General features: G+C 39.2%; 1 protein-coding gene across 2 annotated transcripts; it reads left to right on the top strand.

The window, feature by feature from the left end:
- The first annotated feature begins 424 nt into the window (after positions 1 to 424).
- Positions 425 to 22,241, top strand: LOC124475566 (plexin domain-containing protein 1-like). 2 transcript variants are annotated; one of them, XM_047032291.1, is made up of 14 exons: positions 425 to 862; positions 8,827 to 8,984; positions 14,869 to 15,012; positions 15,105 to 15,174; positions 16,439 to 16,561; positions 17,515 to 17,633; positions 17,787 to 17,886; positions 18,096 to 18,191; positions 18,299 to 18,380; positions 19,313 to 19,373; positions 19,502 to 19,628; positions 20,228 to 20,263; positions 20,654 to 20,814; positions 21,381 to 22,241. In XM_047032291.1, exons 1-14 carry the CDS (start codon positions 787 to 789, stop codon positions 21,504 to 21,506), a joined length of 1,479 nt encoding a protein of 492 aa, XP_046888247.1. In that variant the 5' UTR covers positions 425 to 786; the 3' UTR covers positions 21,507 to 22,241. The 2 variants fall into 2 exon arrangements, with proteins under 2 accessions (XP_046888247.1, XP_046888248.1); XM_047032292.1 differs by lacking the exon at positions 20,228 to 20,263 and having other exon boundaries at positions 447 to 862.
- Positions 22,242 to 26,386: the final 4,145 nt, after the last annotated feature.

Here is a 26,386-nt window from a genome sequence, read left to right as displayed (position 1 = left end):
GGCATTTGTGATCAAAGTGAAATCATGAGGCAGTAGTTGAAATTGAGGCTATTGATAGATACTGACTTGATTGACACATTGTTGGTAGAGAAGAATTGTTGAGCATCACATTTTGGTCAGCATCAAAAGGGTCATTTAGCAAAATACACAGTTACGTGTCAATGTCTGTGTGTTTTGTGTGATTCTATTTGTCTCTCTGATTTGTGCATTATGTGCATAATCGAGTGACTTGTTTTGGGATAATTTAATTCATTTTTTATTTGTCAGGAGGAGTCAGTGGGAGTATTGACATTGATGACTCATTGGTTCTGGTTCGACATGGCCACATGGAGGCGACATATTCCCCACAAGTTCAAACCTCTTTTGTTTTGAAGGAGATTTCAAAAATATATAAATATTTCCTATATGGGGTGGTCTCAAATCCAGAGCACTGAGCACTCCGAAGAGAAAGAGAGAGAGAGGAAGACAGAAGGGAAGTACAAATAAGATGAGAGCAAGAGACAAGGAAAGGGAAAGAAAAGGTTCACATCATAATTTCATTAGCTGTTTGTCAAGTATTTCATCACAATGACTACTACTACAACATCCCATAATTGAAACTGACCAGAACAAGTTTGAGGGAGAAAGAGAGAAGATAAGAAGGGAGAGCAAGAAAAGCAAGAAGACAAAGTGAGGTGAAGGGTGGAGGAAAGAAGGAGTGTGTGCACCTCTTGTCAAAAGAGTACAGGGAGGGGAAAGGACAGAGCATAGTCAGAAACGGAGGGGTCATCAGTTGCTTTTGTGGACATGGGGTTGTGTGCGGTCCTGTTGATCTGTCTATCTCAGGCAGAGTTGGGGAGAGTTTGGGCGCAGGAGCAAACAGGTAAGACCTCCATTGGTTTTCATGATGATAACTCGCAACACACACAAATAATCTACTGTACTGTTGTGCATAGTCCTTGTAATATGTATGCCAACACACAACACATTCTCAGCACATGTATTTGACTATAATAGTACAGCTATTGTTAATTAACATTTTTTTCTGTTCCTTTCTCAGTCTCTGACAAACATGCACATACACAAACACACAAACATATGATCACGAGTGCACATTACAGATGGTCCTTATAGTGTGTCCAGTCTGTAAATGTCTTCAATTTGTAAAGCATCTTCTTCCGTGTATTTGTAGGATTTTTAGGGGGGACATTTTCTGACCAGAATTCCTCATCTCTAACTCTTGGCATTCACTTTGAAGTGTGTGTGATTGTGTGAGTGTGTGGTGTTTGTGAAAGTTTGGGGTCTGTAATGCCAAGCCTGGGTAATGTGAACATCTGTGTGAAGTATGTCTGACATTAATCCCATGGATGTATATTTGTACTGTGTGCAAGTATGTTTGTGAGTATTGAGCATAATTGCACGGCTGAAATTGTGAATGTGTGCACTTGCTTGTCAATTCATGTGTATGATCATCTGGCAGTGTATGTGTGTGTGTGTATTTCTGTACTCCTTGGAGATGTTGTATTTTTAGCAGCCCCCGTTCTTCTGCTGCTCCTCCTCCAACCATCAGTGCTGCTCTAGTTTCTATGCCCTCTCTTGTGGTCCCTGTTACTCTGATCAAGGGCCCAACTGCAGTGGAGAGCCGTTAGTAGCTATCTGACTGAGTAGTGGGAGTCACTAGTAGTGATGGGGATTTAGTTGAAAACAGAATCAACCGAATTTGTGTGATTAATAGCAGTCTGCAGTTAAATGTCTGTGCACTGTATTACTGTAGCAATATCTAAATATATATTTATATTTAAATGTATCTAAATATATCTATATATAATAGGTCATTTTTAATGGACCGGATGGAATTACTGCAATAGTATGTCAGTCATTTAATTTTGATTGGTTAGGGCTATTAAGGACATGAGTAGAGAAGATTATGCCAGAGAAGTCAGAGAAAAGCATTTCTTACTGTATGTCCATGAGGTTTTGAGAAACATTTTGACTTTGTAGCATTGTAGTCTGCCAGTAAGTAAGCACTGACTTGGCAGAACAAGCATGTTACCATTTAGCAGCAATTATTTTCAGAGTTTTGGACAGCTGAGTTGACCCATTCAGTTCCATGAAATGTGTTTATTCCAAAATGAATTTACACGAAAGTAAATTGTTGGTCTGTTGGTATTTAAAGCAGTATTAGGCCCCTTATCATGGTTTGGCCAACCTCCCCAGTCTAGTCAGTCAAAATGTCAAGCCGTTATATGTTCTGATTAATCTTCCCATCCCCTTCCTGTGTACTGGTTCGAGCTGCTTGTGTTTTTGATGATGTGCTATGGTTACTGCTGTGATTGTTGTAGCAAGATGCCAAATGGTCAGCCTTCCTTCACTCCAAAAGATTATTTAAATACAAGCCTCCCCACCACATAAATACTAGCTGGTTTGTGTACTGGATATACAGTATTTTTTCTCTAGAAGATCAAATAATGTGATCAATTTATGGTCAGTGTTTCTTGTTTATTTTCTCTGGAAACAAGAACCTTGACACCTTTCATGGACATGGAAACATGTCTTTGTTGAGAGTGTATCTGAGATAAGCAGAAAGTAAGAGACGTTAACATCCTTAAGTATGCAATGAAAAGTTAAAACACTTGCCTTAGCGTTATCTTCATGGCCACTTACTCGGTTCAGTGTGTTTGTTTATCAATGTGTGTGTGTCTGTGTGTGTGTGTGCATGTATGTGTGTGCATGCTCCTTTGTCTTGCCACTAGTTGAGCACACTCAATATTGTATTCATGAAAACAATTGTCAGCAACAAATATAAGTCAGATGGCTGAGCGGTGAGGGAGTCGGGCTAGTAATCAGAAGGTTGCCGGATCGATGCCCCGCCAAAATGACGTTATGTCCTTGGGTAAGGCACTTCACCCTACTTGCCTCAGGGGGAATGTCCTTGTACTTACTGTAAGTCGCTCTGGATAAGAGCTTCTACTAAATGTAAATCAAATCGCAACTGTCTCTATATTCGTCCCAGGATCTGACAGGGTGGACATCACCTTGCGTGCTGCTTTTTGTTTAAGTGTGTGTGTGCAAGGAACCATTTTCTATAATGCAACATATAAATACACATTAGAATGTATGCCCTACTTTGGCGTCTCTCGTAATGTGTTTCCAACACCCACCAGATTTGCAAGGTTGTTGCCGCAATGCAGGCATTCCAGAGGAAGCTCACATGGCTGACACATCTGGTACTGGTGTTGCCTTTCTAATATGTTGGTCTGTTCTATAGCCTCTCATCCCTCTGGTAGGGGGATGTGAGGAGGTAGTGGCTGATTTAGTTACTACAAAATGTGTAACTATAGATAAGGACTCGTAGACCCTGGGCAGCTTGGAACCTGCTTTTGATTTTAGCACTTGTCATTTGGTTGGAGGTGGAGGTGTTGAGGGGGACTGGGGACTCTGTTTCCCTAATGCACTGTTCAAGCTAAATTTTTGTGTCACTGTTCCTCTCTTTCTACCCATTTCTACCTCATCCTTTTACCAATTCCTCCTCCTCAACCTGACACCCCCTCGGATTATGAGCAGAAAACTTGACCCATTTAGTCGGCTTTCATTGTGAGGTGGCAGAAATTGATCTTATTCCGCTGTGCTCTCATCAAACAAGATCCCTTATTATAACCGATAAGAGATGTATTTATGAGGGAATCTCTCTATTCGTCTGTTCGTATGTCTGTCTCACTCTATCCTTTATAACAATGACATTTTAATGGAACTTTTGAGGATTGTAGCTAGTGTGCACTGTGCATAAAAAAATTACAATCTACAATTTGTATTTAGATGACAACCAACCTACCCTTACCCAACCCCTACACCACCTGCCCCCCCCTTTCCATCCAATCTAGCCAACCTTTACCTACAGTATATCCTCTGCCTCAGCAGTGTATTTTGAAATAACTAGGAATCTCTTCCTCTTGCCTTTAGCTTAAGACGTCTATGCCAATGTTTGGTAACCCAATTCAACCTACAATCTACCTCAATATACTGTCTACAGAGAATAGGCTTACTGTCTCATTCTTTGCTAAATGCTTTGTGCCCCTTATGTACTTTTGTAGTTGTATGTTGTTTGAAAATAAGAAAACTGTGAAAAGGAAATCCTCTTATTTCAAAATGTGTACATTTGTTGTAGCTTATCTTGTGTCTTTCCAAATCTGATTGTAGTTAAAGATGCACAAAATTCCCAGAGGCACTTGCATTCCTCCCTAAAGCAAGGATGAAAACAAACACCAGACCGTAATATGTTGAGCAGATGACATATTATGCAACTAGGAACAAACATACAGAAATATATGATTAACTAAATAACTCACTTTTAAATCCATTAGAACGAACATGTACTATGGATTTTATTAAGAATCCAAAGTTGCTGAGTTGAAGCTTTTACTTAAAATTGACCGACAATTACATTACAAATAACAATGCAACAATTCCCTGACAGTCACTCCTAAGGGTATGAAGTGGGAGCAACATAGTTAATGGGTGAGGTTACTCACCCATTAATCATTGAAATGTACAGCACAAAGGCGCAATACACAGGATATTAACGTTTTTTTCAAAAGAGATTCTCTGTCTCCCTTGCTGCAGTAAAGAGGCTCACTGTGTTCCTGAGTCCAGTTCCTTGCCAATGGCTTAGATGTGTTTACTTGAGTTGTGACACTATGCAAGACACACGGCAAACACACATGGAGGTTGCATTGTCTGGACAGATGCAGTAAGCTGTCTCCTTTTATGGTGGCTATTCTAGCAGTGTACGTTGTTTTTTTCCTCTTTCAGACTTTGTGTGTTATAAGCTGACAGTAAAGAACTGATAAACATGAATCCATGTTTGTGTGTTTATGATCAAGATTGGTCATGAAAGTTATAGACACTGTTAAAGAGACATATGGTTCTGTGAGGGGTTTTCACAGTAAAAACAAACCCAGAAATCCACTATCACAAAACTAGTGATTTTGTCACAGCTTCGGTGGATTTTAAATACATAAAATAAAATGTGTGCTTGATTGTCCTGTCTAGCTCAATTCCCAAATGTGAAACCTCCAATCACTTGCTACTCCAGTGAGACTCAAAAAAAGTGTTTTAAAGTGTGTAAAATAGAATTTCCTACACTGTAATGTTTTTAAATATATATTACCGCAATGTTTCAGTAAATTGTTCGCGTTTTTTCTGTATTTCTGAATTACAGGTAATACAGATAAAAGACAATGGCAAACTGTAAATGTATAATTTTACATAGGAATTACTGCCAAATGTTGTTTCTTAAAAATATACTAAAATGTCTTTTTTTATTTTTATATATTTACAAAAAAATCACCAAAATGTTCTGTTAAAACACATAACAGCACGTTATCAAAACTAGCTATTTTAACAGTTATTTTGCAGATATTTACTTTCATCCCACGGACAAATAACTTCTTAACATAATTTTTGGTTTAGACATAGCAGAGCCTGTTTACGGAGAGCCTGGCCACTCCCTATTAAGCCCCATTGTATCGAATTTGGCTGCAGTTCAACCAGTGTTCCACTGGAAGTGACCGCGGTCGAGTGCAAAATGACTGGGAGTCTATGGAGCTAAACGGCAAAATTTGTCTCTCGCCTGAATGTTGTTGAGAAATCTCAGATTTGATTGTAGTTTTTGCATGTTCAACATGGAATACAGGTCAAAAGTTGTATGAACGAGTACTTATGTCCTTTCGATTTCTTACAGGAGTCGCAGGAGGAGTCGCAGTATTTTTCCCTTCTGAACTATTGTTCAAAGTTACTGAGCTAGGTGAATTCATATCATATGAATATCTTACTATAGAGCTCAAAACCGAATCAATACTTTTTGTTATTATATATCGGCCATCCAAGCACTCGCCAATATTCATACAAAACTTCTCTTAACTATTATCACTATATGTCACTAGATATGACAAAAGTAGTATTAAACGGATACTTAAATATCCAAGTAAATAAAAAAGCTGACCCAAGAACTATTGACTCTTAAATCTCCTTGACAGTCTCAATCTAACTCAACACATAACAGACCCAACACACCGGCATGGAAACACACTAGATCTAGTGATAACAACTGGACTAAATATCAATAATATTTCAATAACTGATCTACCCCTCTCAGACCATCACAGTATACTTTTTTATGTGGAAATCATCCTAACAAAAAACACAAAATAATTCTTAGTCCAAAGAAGATATTTAGACAATACAGCTATGATGACATTTTCTGAACAATTTGCTCTATATGAGCCAACTAATCATGATTGCTTTCTGAAGGAAATGGTAGAGAACCTCGATGATGCACTATTTACTGTGTTAGACTTTGTTGCACCACTGAAAACCATTAAGAAGTGCACAAGCAGAACCTCCCCATGGCAGAGAAATAATTTTTTTAGTGAAACTAAAAGAAAATGCCGTGCAGCAGAGAGAAAATGGAGGAAAACAAAGATCACTATCCACTACAATATCTACAAAGATACACTAAACACCAACAACAAAACCATCCAATATTTCTCCAACATTATTACAGAAAATGCCAGAAATTCCAGAGTTCTTTTCTCCACCATTGACCAGCTGTTAAACACTGTCCCTGCCCCCCCTCCATCGTCAGCAGTTAAATGTGAAGAGCTTGCTTTGTTCTTCAAGAACAAAATAAATTTGATCAGAGCTAGTACTAGTAATAGTGGGGTCGAAACTGACATCAGTAGATTCTGCAACATAACCATGAGCACATTTACCTGTATCACACTTAGTGAACTTTCCAAAATTGTCAGCGAATCTAACTCCACAACCTCAGATATTGATCCTATACCCACAACATTCTTTAACATGTTTGAAAGTGTCTCAGGTCTGGTGCTAGAGATTATAAACACATCCCTTAGAATTAAGGAAAAGTCGATTAAAGAAAAGCAAGACTTATTTCGTCAAGTCTCACTTACTTTAGCGAGAGTTCCGTTCCATTAAAGTGGATTGTTCTAGTTCTAGCTACGTAACCAAGGTTCGGAACTAGCCTGATCCGTGTCAGGCTAAAAGTCAAGCTAAACTAAAATGTGTTGCAAATAATTTCAAACAGGCGGAAACAGAATCTCAAAAGATAGTTCCGTCAAGTAAATTCCTGCGCGCAAAGCACTTTAGTCCTAGCCTGACGTTGTCATATCATAATTCTAGTCAAAATATGAGTCTGATAACTCTCCGTTGGGCTGTGACTATGGGGCGTGTTTCAACCGAACTCGTAAAAACAAATGCCTCCTCGCTCAATTGGATAGACCTACTACCAATCAGAGCAATATGTTGTTTGTTGAAAACTAATTCAACCCAAGCGCTCTTTCGTGACGTTGTTGATTACGTTACTGTTGATCATCTGTCCATCATCGTATAAAGCCCGCCCTGGCAATTTTATTGGTCCGACCAGGTCCTGGTTGTATACAGTTTGTCCCCAATACCAGCCCCTCCAGACCCAACTTCCCGACCAAATATTTTTGTGGGCGGGGCTAAGTTGGGCTGGCAGCCAGGCTACACCAGACCCAACTTCCCGACCAATTTTTTGGTGGGCGGGGATAAATTGGGCTGGCAGCCAGTGGCACCTTAATGCACGGGCTTACCTGGGCTTAAGCCCAGGGCCTCGACCAATCAGGGTCCTCTTAATAATAATACAAAATAATAATGGGCCTCATTCTCGAACATTTTCTGAAGTTTCTTCTGAATTGTTTCTTAAGGGCTTCGGAAAAACAACGTAAGAAAAAGACATCCGCCAAATTCATGAACGCTTGAAAGTGTGTTCCTATGCAGCAGAAGTTTTCTGAGATGTGCTCCCCGGGAAGAGTTTTCTTAAGTTGAAAGCGCGTCCTCGTGCTCCTGAATTTGTATACATACACGCCTTGACAGCTCCTTATAAGGGCACGCAGCAGCAGTAACGTATGCAGTCAGAATCGACACAATTAGGAAAGCTAAAGGAACGCAAGTTATGTCCAAGCGAAAAGCAACCGGTGCACAGGTGCATCAGTGCAACATGACGGTCTGCTAAATGAATGAATGTAAAGACGCCAGAGTAAGATGAAGGAAAGTTGATTAGACAGTTGTGTAGTGGCAACGCTGCTGTTACCCAGAGTGCCCCTCGGCAAGCTGAAAACCTACAGAGTTAAAGGTTTAAGCTTAGTTAGATAAGCATTGTTTGTAGTTTTATTATTGTGTTTGTTCTTGTTTGATATGTTTAATGTGATGGTCTGTAGTTTGGATACATTAGGTGTTCACCCTGAGTGTAAATGTTGTCCAGTTAGATAGCGGTCTAACCTGTCATCTTATACAGCAGCCTTCAATCCGCTGGTACTTGTACGTGTCACTGGCGTTAAAGTTGAAAACTGATGTGCCGGCAATATCTGTAGTGTCATGATACTGATTACAGTTGTTGGTTGAGTGTTGTGCAGACGCGTCGGTTGGAATGAACATACTAAATCTTTATTACTTATTTATCTGTGTTTTTACAGAGAAGTTCATCAATAAAAGTCATATTTACCGGGAAAGTACAGCCTGTAATGTGATATTAATGATAGCCTATATCTCGTACATTTGGTACTGGAAAATTACAATGATTTTACGGTTAATTTATGTTAATGAAAAAACGTTGTTATGTCATTTAATGGGTGTAATCTGGAGTCCCAGCTACCAGATTGTTCCTGTTTTTTTTACACTGTTTTTACAGTGTACATATCCTAACCTCTTAAATTCATATTATGATGTCCTTCTAATTACACAGTGCCAGAAATGTGTTTTTTTAAGTTTATTTAAACTGCAAGTGTACACCTATGCATTGTTCAGATTTGCTGCAAGGATCATCACTGCAGACAGATGGGGACTCATCAAAGATCTCCAGAACCCATAGAGAGAAGGAGCCACCCCAGAAGCGTGTAGTTCGAAACGTATCAGTGGGAGGTCTAGGAATTGATACCCTACCAGACAACATGACGTTCGTTGTGGTGAGATTTTCTCATTCTTTATTAAAGCTTTTCATGAACATACTTCTATGTTCCTAGTGCCTATTAATGCTGTAAGCCTGCGGCACTGGGTGATGTGAAACTTGACATTTCTCTATTGAAAGTGGCTGGGCTGACGATCACGCTCGTGGGAATTTTCTTTACTCAACGTTGTCCTGAGTGCAGAAACGTTTGTGATTGGTTTAATCTGACAACCGAGAGAATTGCAGAGGCGGGGCCAACATTTTCATTCTCAACAACGTGCTGCCAGTTGCGCACAGCCAAGTTCGGAACTGGTTATCATTTCAAAGTAGTGTAAATTTAATTTTCACACAATAAAGCACAAATAGGTAGCTAGCTAAGCTAGGTAGCTAGCTAACGTAGCTAGTCAAGCTAATCAGGTTAGCTAGAAAGCTTAGCCAAGCTAGCTAGTTAAGCTAATAAGGTGAGCTAAAAAGCTTGTTAATGTACATTGCATTAAGCTTCTATATTTGGCTTTTCTTCATGGCTGTTTAGTCTCATCTGGTCCCAGGGAAGAGACCATCGTTTCCCGCAATTTTGTCTGAGGGCAGGTGAATCTCTCCTGGTCTCAGGGTAGAAGTCATATTTTTCTGTTCGCAGGACAGGGAGTCAACTGTCTCCTCTGGTCTCAGGGTAGGTTGTCTGAGGGCAGGTGAATCTCCTGGTATCAGGGCAGAAGTTGTATTTTTCTGTTGTCAGGGCAGGGAGTCAACTGTCTCCCCTGGTCTCAGGGCAGGTTGTCTGAGGGCAGGTGAATCTCCTGGTCTCAAGGCACAAGTTGTATTTTTCTGTTCTCAGGGCAGGGAGTCAACTGTCTCCTCTGGTCTCAGGGCTGGTTGTCTGAGGGCAGGTGAATCTGTCTTTAATGCTTCAGGAGAAATACATTTGCCTGTTAAGGGAAACTTAACCAAGCCAAATGAACAGGAAGTTATTCATTACTATTTGTTTCCTAATCTTAATTAATTTAATTTGTGTGCTACATGTAGTAGTTGATTGGATTACATTTGTGGCATTAGACGGGCAGACACCTGCCCTGAGACCAGAGGAGACAGTTGACTCCCTGCCCTGAGAACAGAAAAATACAACTTGTGCCCTGAGACCAGGAGATTCACCTGCCCTCAGACAACCTGCCCTGAGACCAGAGGAGACAGTTGACTCCCTGCCCTGCAGAATAAAACAACTTGTGCCCTGATACCAGGAGATTCACCTGCCTTCAGACAACCTGCCCTGAGACCAGGAGATTCACCTACCCTCAGACAACCTACCCTGAGACCAGAGGAGACAGTTGACTCTGTGCCCTGAAAACAGAAAAATATGACTTCTGCCCTGAGACCAGGAGAGATTCACCTGCCCTCAGACAAAATTGTGGGAAACGATGGTCTCTGCCCTGGGACCAGATGAGACTAAACAGCCATGAAGAAAAGCCAAATATATAAATTAGATTACACTGCCTTAAACAGCCATTGTTTTGTATGATACGAGTACAGTAAAGCTTAATGCAATGTACATTAACAAGCTCTCTAGCTCACTTTATTAACGAGTTATCGAGTAGCTAGCTTAGCTAAGCTTTCTAGCTAACCTGATTAGCTTGACTAGCTAGCTTAGCTAGCGCTTATGGTTAATGGGCACACATAATGTTGATAGCACTAGCAGGTAAAAAAAAACGCTTTTTTGTGTGAAAATTAAATTTACATTACTTTGAATACTTTGAAATGATAACCAGTTCCGAACTTGGCTGTGCGCAACTGGCAGCACGTTGTTGAGAATGAAAATGTTGGCCCCACCTCTGCAATTCTGTCCTCTCTTGCAATTGGTTGTCAGATTAAACCAATCACAAACGTTTCTGCCCTCAGGACAACGTTGAGTAAAGAAAGTTCCCTCGAGCGTCGATCACGCCGGTAGACTAGCGTAGCTCTATGTTAGCACAGTCTAGCTCTACCAAATTGAGAAAATGATGATTCCCGACATAACCATTGGATTTTTAAACCGGAATGTTTTGAGCTTGGTATGTAGGCTATCTATGGAGCTAGAAAGCTGACAAAAGTATTTGAATTTGAATATGAAAGATCTGAAATATTTGTGTGTCGAATTTCATAAAACTGAAATATTTTGCTGTTGAATATATAATATCTGAATTATTTGTATGCCAAATTTAATAAAACTGAATTATTTTGATCCAAAAATACAAATTTCTAAAATTCAGATTGCAGGAATTCAGATTCTTGAAATTCAGATTGCTGAAATTCAGATTGCTGAAATTCAGATTGCGGTAATTCAGATTGCGGAAATTCAGATTCTGTCTGAACTAGGCCAAAGGTGAAACAGCTTGCCTTCACAGGGAAAAGTAGACGATTTCAGAAAGACCAAACTTTACCTCAGAACAAACTGAGTTGCTAGTTGGAGGAAGACCCAGATCACACATACTTATCTGGGATAGCACACATACGTCCCTATGTGTAGAAGATACGTTGGCAAGATCTAGTATGGAGATCGTTGGCATTTGATCGAAACTGACTTCCAGACGATGTGTGGACGATTAATCAAATCACACCCGGCCGCACTACAGATATATCCTGTTAACCATAGATAACTCCTTATATCTATGCTGTTAAATACAATGTCCGATCTCTCAGACAGCAAATATTTCACTATCCATAAACGATCTGAAATGTCACTTAGGAAATTAACATAGCCTTATAGGCTGAACAGTGACTTTGATAGGAATAAGGAGACAATGAAAAATATGCTTGACCATCCAAAATTGGCTATTAGCAATACAGTAGCTAGCTAGCGTGACTTGATTCAACCTGGATTTTCTGTGTGGGTATTATAATTAAGAGACACAATTGAAGTTCATGATTTTATATCAGGCTGGATGTTGATTCCATCAAGCTCTTAAAAGAACTCCAACACAGAAAAAGAGAACAAAGGAACATAAATATATAGGCTATAGCTTTGCCAGTTGTTCCGCGTCTTCCATCGGTCTCCGCCGCCCTCCGACTCTGTCTCGACTCACTTGGTAACAGTAACTGCCGATATTGGCAGAGGAGAAGAATGTCTAGATTCGGTCGTTCTGAAATCGTCTACTTTTCCCTGTGAAGGCAAGCTGTTTCACCTTTGGCCTAGTTCAGACAAAATCTGAATCTGAATTTCCGCAATCTGAATTTCCGCAATCTGAATTTCAGCAATCTGAATTTCAAGAATCTGAATTTCAAGAATCTGAATTCACGCAATCTGAATTTTAGAAATTTCTATTTCTGGATCAAAATAATTCAGTTTTGTTAAATTCGGCATACAAATAATTCAGATATTATATATTCAACAGTAAAATATTTCAGTTTTACAAAATTCGACATACAAATAATTCAGATCTTTCACATTCAAATTCAGATACTTTTGTCACCTTTTAGCTCCATAGCTATCTACCTATTAAAGTACTATGTTTTGTCATAACGGTTTTTTTTTTATATCCACATTTCTGACGAGGGACTAGAAATAGCTCTAGCCATTAATACTAGCTAGGTACAGTAGCCTACCAGTAGCCTACATAGTTGGTAAATTGCCTATACACATTCAAGAATACAATATTGATGGAAACTTGACTATGACTGAATTTAATATAGACATTGTAAATAAACGATAAACGTCTGCAAATATTACATTTGGTACAATTTCACATTATATCAATATTCTGCTTACCTGATGTGGATCCACAAATGAGAAGAACATGTTCATCTGATGTTGATTTACCAAAAGATGGTCTCCCGGTCAACTGTAACTCAATGACTTTTCGATCATATTTCCCGGTCAACTATAACTCAATGACCTTTCGATCATATTTCCCGGTCAAATAAGCTATAACTCAATGACCTTTAAATCAAATTTCCCGGTCAACTATAACTCAATGACTTTTCAATCATTGTTCCCGGTCAACTAGCTCTATAATCATGTTTTCATTTATCAGTCAACTATAATTCAATTACTTTTTAACAATTGGGCAAGGCACTTCACCCTACTTGCCTCGGGGGGAATGTCCCTGTACTTACTGTAAGTCGCTCTGTATAAGAGCATCTGCTAAATGAGTAAATGTAAATGTAACAATGTTTCTGTTTACCCGATCAACTACAAATCGATGTTTAATCAATTAATCAGGACAACTATAAATCAATGTTGTTCCAATGTAGACCCTGTGTTTCATCAATATTGCAATAGTGATTAAACGTTTATTTATCTTTGAGATTTCAATCTCAACCATTCTGATGATTTAGATGGAAAATCAAAAAAATTTACTGGGTAAAGGCTCGGCAGCAGCCTGAAGGAGTGAGTTAAATAGGCAAATGGGGTGTGATGATCGCATCAAAAGTTGACATATTCTCCAAAAAGTAAATAGAATTTGACAGTATGTTTAACAATAAGACCAGCCAGTTTTCCAATATTTCATATGTCATTGTCATAAAATCAATCGAGATATTCACAAACAAAATTACCGCCCTGTAGCCTATTGTGTCGGCCGCAGCCCGGCTGATGTAGATCGACTAGAGAGGTGAATAGTGAATGGGATGTGAGATGGTTGGTTTCTTATGTGACACAGACACAGTAAATTCAGAAAATTAATATTCTCCAAATGGGTTGAACATTTTTGAAGTCACTCATTGTATTTAGACGTTGGCTTGTTAAAGTCTTTCATCAGTTTTACTGTAACTACTTCATCAAATAATAAAATGCTGTAAAATAATCAGAATCAGAAGAAAGTATTCACCCAGACCATGGTATGAGGATAATTAAAACCCTTAGCTATGCTCCAAGTCCAAGCGCAATTTACAAACCTTACTCACCTCCTAAGTGCTGGTGACAATTCATGACACAATCATCATTCGCTTTATTTCTTGGGCTAAATTAGACATCAATATCATTTTTTTTTTTACAGAACTAGAAACAGGTGGAAGGCTTTTTGTGTCTTTGCAAGTTTCCATTGATTCTTCTTTTGCATTGTGTGTGCGTGTGTTCCAAGTGTGTTTTGCAAACTAGTCTCATCTGTCTCTTTCAACCACGTAAGTACAGTTTCCGCCAAATAAATTGTGTTGCACTTTTCTTCGCCCTGCAGGACAAATTGAAAACAGACCATTGCCCGCCCTGCCAACTTAGTGTTTGTTCTAAGCATGGCTGTTTTGTGTGTGTTTGTTAGAGCCATAACGTATAGTCTGACCTAGATAAGACCTAGATACCTAATAAGTAGTCTATTCGTTTTTTCTGGAGGCCTTTTTTAGCTATACCTAGCACTCATCTGTTGCTCCTACCCATATCGATTTCTTATAGCGGTGGGGATGCTTTGAGAACTCCTTCACGCTCAGACGTGTAGATTCCACAGAAACAGTGACTTGTGTTGGGAGGGTGGAGATGGAAAAAAAGTGGGTCATTGGCTGTATATGGAGCAGCCAGAGAGGCAGTGAGAACACTGCATTTAACTGCTCCACTTTCTCATTCTACACCTAAACCCCTGTACCATTGCTCTCTGTCACCTTGAACCACGGCACCCATGAATAATTTTGTTGAGGTTTTGAGATCTGTCAGTCTTGCAATTCCAAACTGTAGAGACTGTACATCCCCTAGCAGATGTAAATGGAAGAAGGATGGCTATGAATTACTATCCACCCCTCATCATGTTTGACTGATCCTCAAAGTGATGACTTCATAGCCAGTGCTTACTACAGTAGACTTCCTAACCAGTTAATTCAACACTTAAAACATCAAATAATTTTAAAGACAGTAATTAATTATGCATTGATATTCTTCAGTAACTGCCCGGGGAATATTTGTATTATGACAAATTATTTAAGATAGCTCAATAGCGCTCTCTGTCTTTCAGGAGGACACCCAGAAGTACTACAGATGGCAGAGTTTTGGACCTGGCGAGACACGGACAGAGGGCCTCTGGATAGACCTGAGTTCACTCCAGCAGAGCCAAGTCAGAGTTCACGGCATCTTGTCCAATACACATCGACAGGCGGCGGTGAGACACACACACCAACACATGCAGACACATAAACATTATGTATTTTATTGTTACATGTACAAGTTGTACTGCTCTACTTCTCTCTTCAGCGGGTTGCTCTATCTTTCGACTTCCCTTTTTATGGACACTTCCTGAGACAAATCACTATAGCAACAGGAGGTAAGCAAAATGTCTACCAATAGAATACTAATGACAAAGTATGTTGAGGAAATATAATTGTGCAGTACCACACTGATTTCAACAATGACAAAAAGCTATTCAGTTTCTAAATTCCTCAAACAGACTTTTCCAAAACAAACATAGTTCAACAATGGATGACTCACACCTTACCTTACTGGACATTGACCTGCCTTTAAATTAAATGGGTCATCGACTGATTTTATAGGGTATTTCAGTGTTCCTTAAGGTCTCTGAATAGGGTATGTAACATTGGTTGGGCTGAAAATGGCCCGAGTGCTGTTCTCTACGCCCTAATGCAACTCTATGAAATAGCCCTAGAATGAAACGAGAGGTTTTTCTCCATTTTATGGTATGCTCATGAATATTTAGATGAGCTGCGCCTTGATTGGTTGGTTTACAACAAGCGAAGCCGCGGAGCAAAGACGCAACATAGGCAAACATGCATCGTGAATTGTAGATTTACATGACAACACAGGTTATTTATTCGAATGAAACAGTCAGGAAAATGAAATTATGTTAGCCCCATTGCCAATAAACTAAATTATCACACATTCTACCTATGCTAGATACAGGATACGTTAGCATTGCTAATAACTGTTAGTGACAAAAACATACTTACAGCTTGCGGATGTGTATGTACATTTTGGGCCGTGAAAATGGTACAGACCAGAGCAAAAAAAGTTGGAACCACTGAGCTGTAGTCAATTCGGTGGCTTTTTGGAAACCGACCGTTTTACAGTGGCAGCTTCAAATTGTGAGATTTGCATAGGGAAGAGGTGTCAATGGGACTTGAGGTTCACTGTATGTCCATTTTACCCACCGAACTGTCGTTATTCAACTATGACAAGGTAAACTCAGTTTTGCAGTCAATGACCCCTGTTTTTGGATGTTATATATTATCTTAGAACTTGGAAATTCTTGATCTACAGTGTCATTTCATTGGTTGAAAACATTTTGTGAAATAATAGATGTAAATGACAATCTTTTTCAGCCAAGTACAACCATCAAATGTGTCCTCACTATGCAGGACACACAAATCAATAACCTCATAAATTGATCTTCTGACATTTTTGACCTTCAATGAAGGTTGGAAATCTGGTATAAAATATTTGGTAGTATATATTTTCCCAGGGCTCTCTGTCGTCAGGTCATTCTTTTAGCAGGTTGATATCACAAGGACACTGAGGCACCACTTTAAGATAAAATGCAGTATCTTATTACATTTTGATTTTTAACCTCTTAGGGTTCATCTTTACTGGGGAAATCACTCATCGAATGCTCACAGCCACTCAGTACATCGCTCCTCTAATGGCAAACTTTGACCCAAGTTTTTCCAAAAACTCAACAGTGAGATATATGGATAATGGTGAGTGAATCGTTACAGTATGTTTTTGTTTTTGGAATGTCTTTGTTTTGGAATTTGTTCACTCTTTATGTATTTTATTATCTCTTGTTGCTAAACATAAATTAAGCTTGTTCAGTTATGATTGGTTTGTTTGGTTTTGTATGGCTTGGGATTTAGTGCTCCACTTCATGGGTATCAATAATTCAGAATGTAGCAATTTATGATTTACATAGCCTTACAAGCTAACAGCTGCTAGATTTGCATGCCTGTTGAGTAGACCATACTGGTGAGATGGAATAGACATTCCCATATCTGTAGTTTCTGTAGTGGCACCTGTCATTTGAATGTCGCTACAATTTCAGTAGGCTATGCAAAGAAAGTGCTCACTTAAAAAAAAGTCCATAATTATTTTTGCTCTACTTCTGTGTTACTCTGGGCTTGAGTAACTCATACTAATCTCAACAAGACAACAATAGTGCAAGCATTCTTTATCATCATCAAAGGGAGGAACAATCAATTTATTTTCTATAGAGTAGACTTTCTGTATGCCTTCATACCTTGGCAGCATAGTTTTACCAAAACTCTAAGAAGACAGAGCATTAACTGGGTCCCTCTCACATAGTTTCCTCTCCAAATTATAGTGACTACTTGTCATTGCGTGTGGTATTTCTGTGTTCCCTTGTGTTTATTTTTGGGGCGTTACGCATAGCTCCTTGCATTATGGGCTTTTCCCTCATGTAAGGGTCTGATTTATTATTGGCTGGGTCACCTGCGTAGAAGTGCATGGCGCTAAAATATTGGAACCCCCATGACACTTCGCATCCTTTGATCACTGATGATGTGGGGTCCAACTATAAAGCCTAATCTGCCAATTCCAGTGGCTAGCTGTGGTTTTGGACAGATATACAGTGGTTTTATTTTTTTGGAGATCATTAGTTACCCTTTAACATTCTTTTAACCTTGCCCTCTGCTAGGTGATTTGTTTGTGGTACAGTGGGACAAGGTGTGTCTTCAAGGGCTGGAACCCGACGGACCTTTCACCTTTCAGGCTGCTCTCTATATTAACGGAACCATTGTGTTCAACTACCGAGTTGTGAGTTTTCCAAATATTCAACAAAAAAAAGTTCTCCAAATATTCAAAGAAAAAGACAGGCAACTAAATATATTAAAAGTCAAGTTCACTTTCATTCTTAAATATACAATATTTACTTTGGCCTCCTCTCTCCACCATCTCTGCTTTTTCAAGGTTCCTTTGCCTTTAGAGAAGATTAACTCCACTGAACACCCAGTGAAGGTGGGACTGTCCGATGCATTCATGGCCCTCCTACCGTCTTCACAGTCCTCAGGTCAGTGAAATCATGGTACTTGATACATATACAGTAGTTACAGCACGAGATGGGTCATTATATGAGCAGTTAATTATACAAACTTTAATAGAATGGGTTGGTATGATTCTAATACTTGAGAAGTCTTCACATCTGGGTTAAGCATGCTGAGTGTCATACTTTGTGAATGAAATATGTCTTTAATTTAATTTTATACTTCCCTTTTTCAGATCCACGACGGAGAACTATTTATGAGTATCATCGAGTCGAAATTGACATTACAAAAATTGTCAGTGGCTCTGCTTTTGAGTTTACACCACTGTCCAGTAAGATGACTATTTTATTGACAATACATAGCCAAATCCTGTTACTTCTGCAACTGTTGAAGGGCATGGTAATGCTTATGGTAAACAATTATTTCTGATTTTTCTAGCATGTCTTCAACACACCACCTGTGATCTATGCCTTACTTCTAACCTAACAGTTGGCTGTGGCTGGTGCAACACCCTTCAAAGGTAAGGAAATATGTTTATGTGCGTGGGGTGTGTGTTTTGTTTGTGTGCGGACAGGGGCGGTCTTTCCTACAGGCGGTACAGGCGGTCACCTAGGGCTCCACTCAGAGGGGCCCCCCCCCCTTTTTTTTTGCTGTACATTTTCTTCGCCCCTTCTATATCTCCAACCAGGACCGGGGTGGGTAATCGGGAAAGTTCCCAGTGGGCCGCTTCACTTTTGGGCCGGTCGAGGATTTAGTCTATCTTCTCCTAAGTAGGCTACACACGTTCCGCATTCTGACACCTCAGCTTCTGCATGGGTTGTACCATGTGAGGGAGTTCTCCCCTCCCAAATGGAGTTGGTTGGGTCCATAGCCCATCTTTTCCAAAAGGTTTTCCCAGATTTGCTACCGATAGCTGGACGGGCGGCCCTACTGTAACGATACGCAGGGAAGATGGATAAGAGCAGGGCCGGAGTGATAAACAAGGTTTTACCAATTGAAAAATGTCTGTTTATTTTACATAAATCTCAAAAAACTATTTTGCAGTCAAATAATGGCCAAAAATTTCCTCAATAAGTCCCTATCTGGCGTCACATCAAACCCATACGTCCTAAGTTGGGGCAAAGCTCCTAATGTTTACAACTGGCTCCGTGCCTGATTAACACTCGGATCGTTAAGCAGTCTCAAAATGGTATCAATATAAAAAATTATACAATCCCTTTCTGTAATCATGATCCAGCCCAGAAAAGTTCACTGCACCCCCAGTGCAGGGGGGTGCACGGGCGCCACGAGTGAAGCTCGCCTAGAGCGCCAAATGTGCTGGAGTCGGCCCTGTGTGCGGACGTGAATGTGCATGACAGCTGATGTACACTTTATTGGACAACCAACTATATTGACTGTGTCAAACATTGTCCACAAATGTCCCCTCTCACGCTCTTACACCTATGTTTTCAGGTGCTCGGATGGAATTGACCGTCACAGACAGGAGTGGCTTGACTACAACTGTCTTGAAGAGGTAGGGAAAAAACAAGATCTCCTGTTACAATGAGAGTAAGAGGCAAATACTTAACAGCGCATTACATTAACACATTATATTTATTCATTCATGTGGTTATCAACAATACCAATGATGGGGTTTTTCAGGCGAAACAAGCAACATGCGAGGATTATAGCCAAGGGGCCACTGAGGGCTCTGTGGGGCCCTTCAATGAGTCAGCTTCTGAGCCCACGCTATCCCCATCAGTGCTCCCAGAAAGCCCAGTCACTGCAGGTAAGTAGGGCATTAGCTGAAGCAACTACCTTTGCCAGGATACCACAACAATGGTACTAAAAGGTACTAAATGGCACATCAGGGAACACTGTTGACTGCAACTCCAGCTTCAAACCTAAAGACATTCAAAAATGGAACATGGCTCTCTGTCCCTGTACTACAGCATTAATATTTTCAAGGCATTCCTGAAATACAATCTGCATTCTAACTTCATCATTCTTTTTATAGACCTTACATGCAAAGAAGGCAAACATATTGAAAAAAATGGGACATGGTTGTATTCCATTACTGTAGATGAATTAAATGAAACAATGATCATGATAAGAAGTGAAACAATGTTCACATTTATTTGAAAATTGAACATTCAGACAATGCTGCACACATTTCCACAGAGCATGGACAATACCACAAATTTACCACTGATTAAAGCAAATGAAAATATATTGATAGTGCACAGTCCAACAAACATTTTTCAGGGCTTTCCTTTTGTTTTAAGTGCTTTCATGTGCATGCTCATGCTGCCAGGACACTGGTTACTGTCTGTTTGTCACCCTCCATGTGTCATTGTTCCATACAAATATGCTCTATTTTGTCCACAGATGACACTAAACTTCTCATTCACTACAATGGCGGTGGTGAGTTGGATGGTTGGTGAGCTATAGGGCTTGCAATTGCTAGCCCTCGTGAGGATGACTGTGACTTTCTTTGGGACTTAACTGATCTATCTCTTAGTTAATCTATATATGGCTATGTCAGAAGCCTAATTATTGATGAAGGACACAACCATATTTTGACTATCCATATTTACATCAGGATTGCTGTCATCTCAGTGAATAAAATAGAGAACATAAAGTAAATAAGAACAAATCCTGCTGTTCCTGTGGTGTGCTCATTGTGTTGTCCTATGTTGTTGTGTCTGGGATTGTTACTTGCTTGCTTACTGCTACATAGTGCTTTTACTGAAAAACTGCATTCCATTAGACAAGTCATTCATATTATAAAACTTATGCTTCCCTGGTTGTCAGATTTGCAGACAGGTCCTCCCAGCCAGATGGGGGCGACAGAGAACACTGCAATAATTGCAGGTGTGGTAGCTGCTCTCATTCTGCTGGTGGCCCTGACCCTTCTTGCTGTGTACTACATAAACACACATCCCACTGTTGCCCCTCCATTCTACCTCATGCAGGTGAGAGACAAAAGAAACACCTCCGGTGATTTACATAATGTATTAAAAAAGTATTAATATTAGTAGTTTAGCCCACCACAATTACTAGTATCTGGGTCATTTCTAAAAAGGTTACAGTACTATTAACACTTGTCTTCTTGCTCCAAGACAACATGTTTATGTTACCCTCTAAAATGTTTAAGATGGCATTCTTGTCCCCCACTGTAAACCAAATGTACACAAATAAATATGTGATATTACAAAGTCAAAACTCCTGATTAAAATCTAAATACAAAACACAAATTGTTATTTTGACATTTACATTTGATCAATGTTACGTTGTATATTTTGTATTGTGCCTGTCAATGAAGTAAAGTAACAGTAGTAACACTGATGAAGACAATCTTTGCCCCAATCTTGCCAAATGTTGGATATATTTTGCTGCATTTTCCCATGTCCCATAAAATTTTACATTTCTTCCTTGTGGAGGGGAACATTCCCAAACCTTGTAATTCTCAGCCAGTGTGTGACCGATAAATTGACATTGAAAACAAAGTGCTAAAATATTTGTCTTGCTGTGCCCATAGCGGCGCACCAACAACTACTGGCCATCGATGAAGTTTCGCAACCAGGGCTGCCATTCCAGTTACGCCGAGGTCGAGCTGGGAGGCCATGAGAAGGAGGGGTTTATTGAGGCTGAACAGTGCTGCTAAGGGGGCTGGACCTCCAGGGCACTATCAGACAAAGGAGTGGGCACTATTCAGGGGGATTCAAAAAGGAACACGAGTGGGCAAAAAAAGAACAAGAGGCAAATGATTGACACAAAATATTTCTATTTCCTGACTTGGATGGACAATGTGACTGCTTGTAGTAAACAGTACTGTACTGTGTCAGCTTTCTCTGTGTCTTGCCAGGCCATTTGCAGGAGTTTATGTATTATCTGAAGAAATGGATGGAGGAATAGTCATCTATAAGAAAAGATATGCAGAAAATGCCTTGAACCTATGTGGAGGACAAAAAAGTATTTCCAGAAAAAACATGGCACAAGAAGATAGGAGAGTGAGAGACACAGTAGCCTTCATTAGTGCAAAACTGTACAGTTCAACTTTATAATGCCCAGCTATTCCTTTTATAATTTTATTTAGGAAGGTGTTTGTTTTCTAAAATGTTTCTGTGAACAATGATTGAGTTGTGTGTGCAATACTATAGCCACCTGGACTTCATTATATATGTTTTAGTGATTATGAGTATCACAATTACCATGGACCACTTCAGTTTTTAGCATCATAAAGAAAGAAATAGTTGTTTTACATCATTGCTATTTGAAAACAAAATTCTAATAAAACTGGTCAGTTTTTATAGAAATTCCTCAATCATTTCAGTTCAAATGCCAAGGATGATGTGTCTTGATCTGAGATGTCATAATTTAGCTGGATTTGTCTGGACTGCTCTCCGGACCACATTAATGTCAGATCCCTAGTTCTAGATATGAATAGCTCTTAAATCTATTGTAACTTTGGAACATTGGAAATTGTTGTAAATGAACAAATGTAGCTTATTTTAAGCAGGCAGTGGCTACTAATGTAACTAAATGCATTTGTTTGTTGTATCAGCAAATACCCTGATCCAAGGGTCCATATTTGTGGAATATTGATGGTACTGTTTTGAATTAGAATTTATTATATAAATACTGCACATCAGTCAGTTTGCTTTGTTTTTGAAGGCATAGCTTGACTTCAAAAACAGTCTTCTAAAAACACTCTAAAATACTAGTTCCTAGTATTGTTATCTATTTTAGTTTTACAATTAACAAATAATTAGATTCTAGTACCTATTTTTTGTTAACTATTCCAATAGTTAATAATACTATTAATAAAACCTTATTTTCTATAGTGCCTTTAAAAGTTGCATCTCAAAGAGTTTTACAACATAATAAAAAAAAATACAATGAACATAAAGGAAGGCAAAACATGCAATAACTAAAATAAAATCACATAGTGTTCACAGAAAAGCTAGCCTGACGTTGTCATACTCATAATTTTTTTGGGGGCGGGGATAAGTTGGGCTGGCAGCCAGGCTACTCCAGACCCCATTCCCGACCAATTTTTTTGAGGGCGGGGATAAATTGGGCTGGCAGCCAGTGGCGCCTTAATGCACGGGCTTACCTGGGCTTAAGCCTGGGGCCTCGACCAATCAGGGGCCTCTTAATAATAATACAAAATAATAATGGGCCTCATTCTCGAACATTTTCTGAAGTTTCTTCTGAATTGTTTCTTAAGGGCTTCAGAAAAACAACGTAAGAAAGCAGAAGTTTTCTGAGATGTGCTCCCCGGGAAGTTTTCTTAAATTGAAAGCTCCTGAATTTGCATACATACACGCCTCGACAGCTCCTTATAAGGGCACGCAACAGCAGTGATGTATGCAGTCAGAATCGTCACAATTAGGAAAGCTACAGGAACGCAAGTTATGTCCAAGCAAAAAGCAACCGGTGCACAGGTGCATCAGTGCAACATGATACCAGTAAGATAATGGAGGTAGAAAGCTGACAAAAGTATCTGAATTTGAAAATGAAAGATCTATAATATTTGTGTGTCGAATTTCATAAAACTGAAATATTTTGCTGTTGAATATATAACATCTGAATTATTTGTATACCGAATTTCATAAAACGGAATTATTTTGATCCAAAAATACACATTTCTAAAATTCAGATTGCAGGAATTCAGATTCTTGAAATTCAGATTGCAGGAATTCAGATTCTTGATATTCAGATTGCTGAAATTCAGATTGCGGAAATTCCGATTTTGTCTGAACTAGGCCAAAGGTGAAACAACTTGCTTTCACAGGAAAAAGTAGACGATTTCAGAACGACGGAACTTTACCTCAGAACAAACTGAGTTGTTAGTTGGAGGAAGACCCAGATCACACATACGTATCTGGGATAGCACACATACGTCCCGATATGTAGAAGATACGTTGGCAAGATCTAGTATGGAGATCGTTGGCATTTCATCGAAACTGACTTCCAGACGATGTGTGGACGATGAATCAAATCACACCCGGCCGCACTACAGATATACCCTGTTAACCATAGATAACTCCTTATATCTATGCTGTTAAATACTATGTCCGATCTCTCAGACAGCAAATATTTCACTATACATAACCGATCTGAAATGTCACTTAGGAAATGAACATAGCTTATAGGCTGAACATTGACTTTGATAGGAATAAGGAGACAATGAAAAATATTCTTGACCATCCAAAATTGGCTATTTGCAATACAGTAGCTAGCTAGCGTGACTTGATTCAACCTGGATTGTCTGTGTGGGTATTATAATTAAGAGACACAATTGAAGTTCATGATTTTATATCAGGCTGGATGTTGATGCCATCAAGCTCTTAAACACAGAAAAGAGAACAACGGAACATAAAGATATAGGCTATAGCTTTGCCAGTTGTTCCGCGTCTTCCATCAATCTCCGCCGCCCTCCGACTCTGTATCGACTCACTTGGTAACAGTAACTACCAATTTTGGCAGAGGAGAAGACAAGTTTTATAAGCACTTGCTCCATACTCTTCCCCCAACGAGCAACTCTTAGCTTTTGTTCGGAGGTAAAATTCTATCAGAGAATGTCTAGATTCGGTCATTCTGAAATTGTCTACTTTGGCCTAGTTCAGGCAAAATATGAATTTCCGCGATCTGAATTTCAGCAATCTGAATTTCAAGAATTTTAATTCCAGCAATTTGAATTTCAAGAATCTGAATTCACGCAATCTGTATTTCAAGAATCTGAATTCCTGCAATCTGAATTTTAGACATTTGTATTTCTGGATCAAAATAATTCAGTTTTGTTAAATTCGGCATACAAATAATTCAGATATTATATATTCAACAGTAAAATATTTCAGTTTTATGAAATTCGACTTACAAATAATTCAGATCTTTCACATTCAAATTCAGATACTTTTGTCAGCTTTCTAGCTCCATATAAGATGAGCAGTGGAATTGTTCTCCACTGGACATAACAGTGTGCACACTAAGCAAGGTTGATTATTATAATTAGGCTATTGAAATCCGAGGATGTCTGTTATGGCAAGCCTTTTTATAATTTAACAAATGAATTGTTGATATCCAGAATTCGAATTGTTGATATCCAGAATTGAATTCTTTATATCCAAAATTTGAATTCTTGATATCCAAGAATTCATTGGTTAAATGATAAAATGGCTTGCCATAGTCTGTATAGTTGATGTGAACGCAATCACCAATGATTTCCCCTAACTTCATTTGAGACAACTCTGGACGATTTACGACTGCTATTTCGAGTTCGGAAAGTCTTCTGAATTTCAGAACAAATCCCAGATGAGAAAACTTTGAATGCCAAATGTTTTCATAAATCCAATTCAGAAGAAATTCCTTCTTAAATTCTTCTTAACTGCGTTCGAGAATGAGGCCCATTGATGCTAAACGTCCGTATTTGCGGTAGTGATGTGTCGTTCGTGAACGATTCGTTCATTTTGAACGAATCCTTATAAGGACTCGGGAGTAACGAGTCCTCTCAACGAGTGATTCGTTCATTTCCCGACTCGGTCTTTCTACGAGTCTTTGGATCATTTTTCACGTGACCTGCATAGGCTCTGTAGCTAGAGGAAACGAACGATTCGTTCCTTTCCCGACTCGGTCTTTCTACGAGTCTTTGGATCATTTTTCACGTGACCTGCATAGGCTCTGTAGCTAAAGGAAACGAATGATTAGTTCCTTCCCCGACTCGGTCTTTCTACGAGTCTTTGGATCCTTTTTTCACGTGACCCGCATTGTATTTTTTAGTAGAGGAAACAGTTTCCTTATTCCCTTTCGCGTGGCCGCTGTTTTAGTAAGACGTGAATGATTGATATTCGCTCAAGTCATCATACTGACTGGTTTTGTTATTTTCACTTTACATTTACACGTACAGTTTAGTGCAGTGTAATTGTTTGACGTGATAATTAAATGCTAGTGTGATAATACATGACCAAATCATACAAACTCATGATACATTATTTTAATGCAGGAATTTATTTTGAAATAGTAATTTGCTGGTGCACATGTCATGCACTAACCTACAGTGGACGTATAGGGGCTAGTGATGGGAAGTTCGGTTCTTTTTACTGATTCGGTTCTTTGAATCTCGTTCAGTAAAATGAACGAATCTTTTTTCGAGTCATTTGTTCATTTCAGGAGGGGGGTGGGGGGGGGGGGGGGGGGGGGGGGGGGTTGGGGGCTATACGTCCACTGCAAAGGACGTATAGCCCCTATACGTCCACTGTAGGTTAGTGCATGACATGTGCACCAGCAAATACTATTTCCAAAATAAATTCCTGCATTAAAATAATGTATCATGAGTTTGTATGATTTGGTCATGTATTATCACACTAGCATTTAATTATCACGTCAAACACTGCACTAAACTGTAAGTGTAAATGTAGAGTGAAAATAACAAAACCCAGTCAGTATGATGACTTGAGCGAATATAATTCATTCACGTCTTACTAAAACAGCGGCCACGCGAAAGGGAATAAGGAAACTGTTTCCTCTACTAAAAAATACAAT

Source organism: Hypomesus transpacificus, chromosome 13 (assembly GCF_021917145.1).
Source record: "Hypomesus transpacificus isolate Combined female chromosome 13, fHypTra1, whole genome shotgun sequence".
NCBI lineage: Eukaryota > Metazoa > Chordata > Actinopteri > Osmeriformes > Osmeridae > Hypomesus > Hypomesus transpacificus.
Note: the sequence above shows the minus strand (reverse complement) of the source record. Positions and strands in the feature narration are given on the sequence as shown.

Excerpts from the sequence above, each read along its gene's own strand:
- LOC124475566 (XM_047032291.1), top strand. The coding sequence starts at position 787 with ATGGGGTTGTGTGCGGTCCTGTTGATCTGTCTATCTCAGGCAGAGTTG. Across the intron at positions 15,013-15,104 it reads ATACACATCGACAGGCGGCG|CGGGTTGCTCTATCTTTCGA; the intron begins GTGAGACACACA and ends TTCTCTCTTCAG. Across the intron at positions 17,634-17,786 it reads TTGTGTTCAACTACCGAGTT|GTTCCTTTGCCTTTAGAGAA; the intron begins GTGAGTTTTCCA and ends TGCTTTTTCAAG.